The sequence below is a fragment of the Oncorhynchus keta genome, unplaced genomic scaffold (assembly GCF_023373465.1).
Source record: "Oncorhynchus keta strain PuntledgeMale-10-30-2019 unplaced genomic scaffold, Oket_V2 Un_contig_8702_pilon_pilon, whole genome shotgun sequence".
Classification (NCBI taxonomy): domain Eukaryota; kingdom Metazoa; phylum Chordata; class Actinopteri; order Salmoniformes; family Salmonidae; genus Oncorhynchus; species Oncorhynchus keta.
Window position 1 is genome coordinate 29,855 of NW_026290188.1, and position 9,320 is coordinate 39,174.

At 39.2% G+C, this 9,320-nt stretch overlaps 1 protein-coding gene across 1 annotated transcript; it reads right to left on the bottom strand.

Moving 5' to 3' along the window:
* Positions 1-2,667: 2,667 nt before the first annotated feature.
* Positions 2,668-8,790, bottom strand: LOC118378632 (homeobox protein aristaless-like 4). The gene is made up of 2 exons (XM_035765618.2): positions 8,436-8,790; positions 2,668-2,935 (listed from the first exon to the last, which is right to left on the bottom strand). Exons 1-2 carry the CDS (start codon positions 8,788-8,790, stop codon positions 2,886-2,888), a joined length of 405 nt encoding a protein of 134 aa, XP_035621511.1. The 3' UTR covers positions 2,668-2,885.
* Between the last annotated feature and the right edge of the window lie 530 nt (positions 8,791-9,320).

Here is a 9,320-nt window from a genome sequence, read left to right on the forward strand (position 1 = left end):
ACTTGCAACTTTCCAGTTACTGGTCCAACACTCTAACCACTAGGCTAACCTGCCTCCCCAAATACTAATTGAGTGTATGTAAACTTCTGACCCACTTGATGAAAAAAATAAAAGCTGAAATAAATCATTGTCTCTACTATTATTCTGACATTTCCCATTCTTAAATTAAAGTTGTGATCCTAACTGACCTAAAACAGGGAATTTTTACTGGGATTAAATGTCAAGAATTGTGAAACACTGAGTTTAAATGTATTTGGCGAAGGTGTATGTAAACTTCTGACTCAACTGTATTTTGTTACATGCTTAATTGAAAATTTGCACAAAGGTTCTAAATAAAAGGAGAAATAATCAAATAAGAGACCTTGTATTTGTTGAGTATAATTCAAAATGTAATAAGAAATAAGCCTTTACATGTGATTATTTTATATAAACTATTTATTCATAGAATTTACAGAACATGTGCAATATCGTGATATGTATCGTTAAGCGGGATATGAAAGTACCTATATCGTAATATGTAGTTAAGCGGGCATATGAAAGTACCAGTGGTGGGTTGATATACCTATATGTGTGTATGCACACATGACTGTATCGCTTTTAGCGTCTGCGGGATATGAAATGACCTATATCGTGATATGAGAATCTTCGGCCATATCGCTTCAGCCCTATCATGTCCTTCTGTAGCTCAGTTGGATAGAGCATGGCGCTTGAATAACGTACAGCAATGTAAATGGGTTGGCCTTGACTATTCAGTATTTACCGGGACCACCCAGTGTTATGTAGAATGTTCCATTATTAGGGCACACATGACTGTAAAGTGAGCTTTAAGTCTTTGGATAAAATTATTAAATGGCATATATTATTATTATTATATCATGTAGTAAAAAAGTGTTAAACAAATTAAAAATATATTTTATATTTGAGAATCTTCAAGTGTTCTTATTGTGACCAGTGTTCCCTTTGTCTTGATGACAGCCTTGCACACTCTTCTGTACATGTAATGGGACATGATGGGATGATGGACAGTATGTGGATAGAATATGTAGTATATCTGAAGAATACATTTATAGAATAGCATACGTACAGCAATAGTTAAATAGGATTGGCCTTGACTATAATACAGTATTTACAAATAAAGTGGGTAAAACAGCATCTAAACCTTAAAGGGACCAGTGTTCCATTATTAAAGTGACCAGTGTTCCATTATTAAAGGGACCAGTGTTCCATTATTAAAGTGACCAGTGTTCCATTATTAACCAGTGTTCCATTATTAAAGTGACCAGTGTTCCATTATTAAAGTGACCAGTGTTCCATTATTAAAGTGACCAGTGTTCCATTATTAAAGTGACCAGTGTTCCATTATTAAAGTGACCAGTGTTCCATTATTAAAGTGACCAGTGTTCCATTATTAAAGTGACCAGTGTTCCATTATTAAAGTGACCAGTGTTCCATTATTAAAGGGACCAGTGTTCCATTATTAAAGTGACCAGTGTTCCATTATTAAAGTGACCAGTGTTCCATTATTAAAGTGACCAGTGTTCCATTATTAAAGTGAACAGTGTTCCATTATTAAAGTGACCAGTGTTCCATTATTAAAGTGACCAGTGTTCCATTATTAAAGTGACCAGTGTTCCATTATTAAAGTGACCAGTGTTCCATTATTAAAGTGACCAGTGTTCCATTATTAAAGTGACCAGTGTTCCATTATTAAAGTGACCAGTGTTCCATTATTAAAGGGACCAGTGTTCCATTATTAAAGTGACCAGTGTTCCATTATTAAAGGGACCAGTGTTCCATTATTAAAGTGACCAGTGTTCCATTATTAAAGTGACCAGTGTTCCATTATTAAAGTGACCAGTGTTCCATTATTAAAGTGACCAGTGTTCCATTATTAAAGTGACCAGTGTTCCATTATTAAAGTGACCAGTGTTCCATTATTAAAGTGACCAGTGTTCCATTATTAAAGGGACCAGTGTTCCATTATTAAAGGGACCAGTGTTCCATTATTAAAGTGACCAGTGTTCCATTATTAAAGTGACTAGTGTTCCATTATTAAAGGGACCAAAGTTCCATTATTAAAGTGACCAGTATTCCATTATTAAAGTGACCAGTGTTCCATTATTAAAGTGACAGTGTTCCATTATTATTGTTAAAGTGACCATGTTCCATTATTAAAACGACCAGTGTTCCATTATTATGTTCCATTATTAAATTGACGAGGGTCCCATGACTATGTACTATGTGCATTTGTCATAAACACTGTCCATAGTTTGTTTCTATTGGACATAATTTTGGCACAAATATATTCCCATGCAGACACTTACTCTCAGTACTATCAATCCAATGTGTTCGCTATCAGCGATATCACTTCCTGGTTCTTCTAACACATATTCACATTGTCCAACTCTGGCAGGAGGCCATCACAACACAGCCAGGAGATTTTATATTATTTTACTGCTGAGAAACACATCTCCACTCTATGACAACATCTTTGGTGTGTCCTCCAAGTCGTAGTGGTGCAGTATGTATTGAAGAAAACATGAATCTGTGGTGAATTCTACCGTCTCATAATATTTAAAACAAGATCAATAAGATTAGTCAAAATCTTACATCTAAAACCTCCACTTCAAGTCATTTTTTCATAATGTGTTTTATTACCATATAAATGGTCTCTTGGTCAGGACATTGAGTCCCTGAACACAAGGCATGGTTTATCATCAGCATCACACAGTCAAACAGTGTGTAGTGTCGTCTTTTCCCACAGCCGTTGCCAGATCACATTGAGCGAGAGTCATGTCATTATGATGAGGAGATCAGCTCTCTGTTATCCAGATGTTTCACTTAGCCCTCAGTTGATCTCAGATGCAGTGTTCACAACTAGCTAACTAGCTTGTTACCGAAAGTATCTTCTGAAGACGCATAATGTCAATAAATCCTGAAACAAAATAGAGGACATGACATGTGAGTATATTTCTTCACCTTTCTCCAGATATGGCTGAAAACTACAACATTATCCCACATCAAAGGACTGCAACAACCTCAGAGACCCATGATGCAAGACGATATGTGAATGTAAACATTCGCCCTATTCACGTATGCCTGCCAGTGGCGACGTGACGCCCCCCAAGACACAAACACACACACACACACACACACACTCACACACCGTTCTCCCTAAATCACTCAAAACGGCGCTCCAAAACTCGAAACCCATTTCTGACGTTTGGTTTATTTACTTGGGGGCATTGGTGAAACGGGGTTACGTACACCAGTCCCACTCTGTCATCTCACGGTCCATCTGACAGACTCTGTGGCTTTGGAGGGACCGTGTTGTGGAGTCTCAAATAATAACTATAGAAGTCATTTACAGCCAGCATTCCAAATGGCACCCTATTCCCTATATAGTACCCTACTTTAGACCAGAGCCCTATAGAACCCTATTCCCTATATATAGTGCACTACTTTAGACCAGAGTCCTATAGAACCATCTATTCCCTATATAGTACCCTATTTAGGGTTCACTGGTCAAAAGTAGTGCACTGTATAGGGAATAGGGTGCCATTTGGGACACACAAATACACATCTGGCTTGCATTAATGGGGGGTAGCTAACTCTCCTGCAGTGCTGTGTGGCTGGGTACGGCCTGGTCCACATTCCTTCAGACTCCTGCTCTGTTGGCACGTCATCAGCTCCACCAGTGGCTTGCTCTCAGTCATTGTTGTCTGTGGTCAGGTACAAGTTTATATAGGTTGAGGCTCACAGTCCCAAAGGTACAGACCATAGAGGTTTTCATCTATAGCTCCTATAACGTCCCGTGGTCCTGTTGTCCCATGCATTGCCTGAGATGCACTAGCCTTTAGCGTGTGTATACGACCAAAGCCTAAGGCCATATCTTTGGTAGTGTTACTCGTCGATCACACCGACAGCGTTGTTGCATTTTTGGTACAACAGAATTACATTCATTTCAATGAAAACGCTGCGTTTGCCTTGCAGCATTGTGTTTGCATGAGGCAGTTGCAGTGCGTTCGGTGTGGTGCAGTTGTTGGATTTATCTAACATATGCGTCAAACTGTACGCGTGTAGACGGCTCGACGAAATGGTCGCAGAAGGTGAATGTGGAACTTTTGTTGCACACATATCCAGGTGACGCCGCGTACTATTTTGCGTAAAAAACACTGTCGGTGTGTTCGAAGCGTTAGTTCCATTTTGCGCAAACGCTCTGTGGTGGTGAACGAGCCTCGTTAAATGATGATAATGCCTGGTGTAAAGACGAGCAATATAGTTGATTTGTTGTGGTCAGTGTCTAAGGAGAGGTAAATCGTTGTAAATATTCCCGAAATGTGTGAAAAGAGCAAAGCCAATGAACAGTGATAAAGACTTGTTAAATCAGAAAGTAGAACAGTACATTAAATGGCAACTGTGAAAAAAAAGGGTTATTTTTGCCGAAGCTGTCTGCCTGTGTTCCAAGGTAGGTGTGAATATAACGGGGATATACTGCACCTTCACTGCCAAGAAATCATGTTGTGTGTGTGTGTGTGTGTGTGTGTGTGTGTGTGTGTGTGTGTGTGTGTGTGTGTGTGTGTGTGTTAGCAGACGTGTCATAATGAACTAAAAAAGGCATGCCCATTGTCCCCCAACACTAGAAAAGTACACCATACCATTCCCATGTCATTAATAATAAACCGTTGACGCGCATGTAGTTACGATACAACGAGGTTGTGCAATATCTCCTCCCGGTGAGTAGACTACCAAAACCCCACACATGATAACACAAGCCAGTTGATGCCTGAGGCTTTAGCTAACCTCCCAACACTATATCCTCCCCGAAGCTATCTATCTATCTGGCTGTAACATTTTATAGAATAACATTACAGAGCTCTCCTCGGGGAAACGTATTGTATTTAATGATCGTAGTTTAAACGGTTCGCTGTGTCATTGGACTTTGCCAGATGTTTTCGTTCGATGGAGGTACTCAACCTTGGCTCTCACCTTGAGGAAATAAAACACACACTATACACAGTGAGATAACGATTTCACTCGGTATAAAAAGGCCTGACTCCCATTGTTTGCAGTCACAGGAAAAACAGTTTACTTTTTCGCTTTATGGGGTGTATTTTGGCATGGTTGTGTGCTGCCAGTTACGGCAGAAACTCGTTATAATACAATCTGATCCTCGGTTTTAGTTTTTGTACCTAAGTCATGTTGACGCTTGTCATTTGGAATTCACGCTTTTATAAGTTATTGAATTTAGTTTGGAAATTAAATGCAAATTAAACCAAATTATTATTGTTATCATGCACTAGTTCCATTGGTAACGGCCTATAGTCCGCGCAGCAGTTATTGTTTTTAATTTACTTTTTATTTTAAATATTATTAAGATAAAAAATAGAGTTACATTTGAGACAATAAATAAATAATTCCTGTGCAAATAGATCCACTAATAATAATAATAATGATAATAATGATCATAATAATGTGGCGCTAAAATGACATTATTATTAGGATGTTTTTCTGCTTCTGTTTTTGTGTTTTAAAGGCTTTTCCTTTGTTAAAGTCACATTTAATCTAGATTTAATGATCGGGCTGTTCTTTCCCTTTAAAATCTCCCTGCCTTGTAAAGACACAGCCACTCCAAGGTCGCGCATTGGATCAGCGACACAAACTGTGTCATTACATCTTTATAACAGTCGCTTTGAAATAGTTTAAATGCACGTTATTCTCTGGAACAAATATGTAAACGATGTGAGAGCATAATTATACCTTTATTCCCTTTCTTTGGGCTCTGTTTAAACACAAAACTAGATTATTTTAGTTTCAGTTTTGCTATATATATATATATGTGTGTGTGTGTTTTTTTAACTTTATTAACAATGAAGTGCATCAATCCAGGAAATGATTGGCCTATATTGCATTCGCAAATCTTTGCCGTTTCGAACATGATTCACCTCTCTTGCCAAAGTCATTACGCTGTGCTGTTGTGCTAATTTACATTATCATTATGCCTAATCCTCCGTTCACCGTCGAGTCGTCATGATATTACTACAATTAATCTTCTAAATTGCTATGAACTTGGAACCACAGTGTAACACGAAAGAGCGTCACGTTATTAAGTATGTTGTGGTTTACTTTGCGTCCTGCGGCCTTGGTGAAAGTCAAGCCGCGCGTCTTCAGCTGTCTATAGCTGTGCCATACAGTCAGTGAATTTAATAAGAATGCGGCGTACGAAACAAAGCATGTAAGTTTGGTTAATTTTGCCCCCACAAAAAAAAATCAATGCCGTGCGCGAAAGAGTTAGCACGAGTTTAGACTGTAGTTTATTTCAATCATTAGCCTGTAGGATTTTGACCTGATGGTTTTAGGACCTAAACGCAAGTGCCGAGATATTATTAAAATCATACTTCAAATCTGTGTCATTATAAAACACGATTTCTATTCTGCGGGTTTATGAAATGTTTGTTTCGTTAATATCTTATTCACCGAACTGGAGAAATGTCATGTTTTTGATATTGGGAAAACGAACTCTTTGCTCACTTTAAGGGAGCAAAAAGGTATCCTTTCCAAAAGACATCCACATCAGTTTACTATATATACCCTGTCAGGTTGCCCGTGTGTTCCTATTGTATCGTTAGATCTTATAAAGACAATGGTTTTAGATGGCAGGCCGTGATTTAGAAATGTGTGTCTAACCAAAGCCATAATGCATGCATATGCGTGTATGATTGTTTCAAATTAGGGTTAGGGTTAGGGTGTGTGTGTGTGTGTGTGTGTGTGTGTGTGTGTGTGTGTGTGTGTGTGTGTGTGTGTGTGTGTGTGTGTGTGTGTGTGTGTGTGTGTGTGTGTGTGTGTGTGTGTGTGTGTGTGTGTGTGTGTGTGTGTGTGTGTGTGTGTGTGTGTGTGTGTGTGTGTGTACGTGTACACGTTTTACTATACTTGGTAGTACCAGAAGTCCTCACAAGAATAGTAAACAAACTACATTTCAGAGAAGTGAGAACATTTTACCAGTCTACACTTATAATAACGATATTTTAGGCTTAGGGGTTAGATTTAGGGTTAGAACTAGGGTTAGGTTTTGGAGGTTAGGTTTAGGGCTAAGAGTTAGGGTTAGGTTTAGGTTTAGGGGTTAAGAGTTAGGGTTTGGTTTAGGGGTTAAGGTTAGAGTACAAATGAGGGTAAGAGTTAGTGTCAGGTTTTGGGTTTGAATGGGAATCAAAAAGTCCTCCCAAGTATAGTAAGACATAGCTGTGTGTGTGTGTGTGTGTGTGTGTGTGTGTGTGTGTGTGTGTGTGTGTGTGTGTGTGTGTGTGTGTGTGTGTGTGTGTGTGTGTGTGTGTGTGTGTGTGTGTGTGTGTGTGTGTGTGTTGAAGTCTATTCCTTAGGTGAGAAGTGGTGCAATATATCATCGAACCGTATAGTTTTTATTTTATTGCTTAAATGTCAAATTTCAGAGACTGGTCGGAGCCTCTACCCTATCCTCTACCCTATCCTCTACGCTATCCCTTATAGCTCATTCAAAATCTTAAAAAATAATCACAGTCTAATTAGCTCCCCTTACTTGTGTTGAACAAAAGTGACAGCGTGCTATAAGTTGGATAAGTTGGTCGCCTCATGTATGATGTTTGCTGATGTGTTAAGAAAGTATAGTGTAGATATTCAAACGTAAACTATTAGGCTACGCAGGTATGCTGTTGAGGTCAAGTCATCAAAATATCAACACAGACAACAAAAATAAAAAATCATACAGAATTAGGCAAGCCTATGCCAGAATGAAATCGTTCAGCATTATTTGTCATGATTGTATTGAGCTCAATCAACAACGTGGTTTCATAAAATATCTATATGGTCATGTAGTTTCTAACAGATAGCATGCGTCTTCTTCTTCCTGGTAGATGGAGGATTTAAGGGATTTTATAAAATGCTGGGTTCGCTCTAACTAACTCCAGTTACACTCTGGCCTCATAAAATCTGCACATTTGTAACTGTTGTTATGGCCCCTTGCCCACACGGTTCCTGGTTGTTAGTTCAGTAACCTATCCATTGCTTTTTTTTGTCTGTTTGGGTGCCGATTGACAGACGATGGCCTCGCCGCCGAAACGTTTATTTTGCTTTCGTTGCCTCGCGAAATGAGATTTAAAAAATCACTTTTTATTTGAGTGGAACCTGTTACATATATGAATAGGATGTTTTAACCTGTTACAAATATGAATAGGATGTTTTAACCTGTTACAAATATGAATAGGATGTTTTAACCTGTACAAATATGAATAGGATGTTTGCATCTGTTACATACATGAATAGGATGTTTTAACCTGTACAAATATGAATAGGATGTTTGGATTTTAGTCAAGGCACCAGTTTTGAGCGCGTTTGTTTCAGGAACCTTTGAGATGTTGATTGTTCCCCAGGCGAACGGCGCTCCAGAACCGTTTGGAACTCACCATAGCAGGGGATGAGCGCGTCGTTGTGTCCTCCGCTTTCCTGGTGGAGTTTTTCGCCTTCCGGGGGTGTTTTGCAGGTCGGTCGTTGCATGAAGAGGTGGTATTTGTTGAAGTTGTTGCCCTCCTCTGTGCCGTCATCCAGTGACTGGCACTCCTGTTGGAAAGGACTCCGAGACTTCTCCTCGTAACCCTGTTGTCCTTTGGGTAGGAACGTTGGGCTGTATTTGGTTTCACTCGGTTGGAATATTCTGAAGGGATCCGATGGTTGTTGATCCCTACCGTGTGGCGAAGGCGTGTTATAATATGAATCCATGGATGTCATATCACAGTATGAAACGCACGTATCTGCGTTCATTCTAAAAAATCACCCCCAAAAAATGGAATTGAAAAAATCCAAACCGTTTGTTTCTTCGTTCTCCTTTAGCCCTTGCAGCAAGAACCCTTTCTCTCAAGCACTGGCGAAACACACACACACACACACACTCTCACACACACTGCCGCATCTGGGGTTGGTTATAAAACGAATTAGATTTTTTTTTCCAGAGACTTGCAGAAGACTGAACAAATGAATGCAAAGAAAAACCCTGAAGGTTTACCGGGGTAAGGAACCAAAATGCCGTTGCTTTACAGACGATGCCACTGCTGGTCTGCACGACCTAGTGAAAGTCAGCGCCAAACCAGCTCTGTTATTATTCAGACAACAGAGATGGAGATGGAAAATGGGAGGTCAAGCAAGAGGGACATTTTTTTTCTTGTTTTCTTTGTAAACACGAGGGAGGCACAACACATGACATTCATTTGATTAGGAGTTAATAGGACTGCTTTGATAAATGCACATCTTGTGCACATGAGAGGTAATTGCTCTGAGTCAATTATATTTTTTTC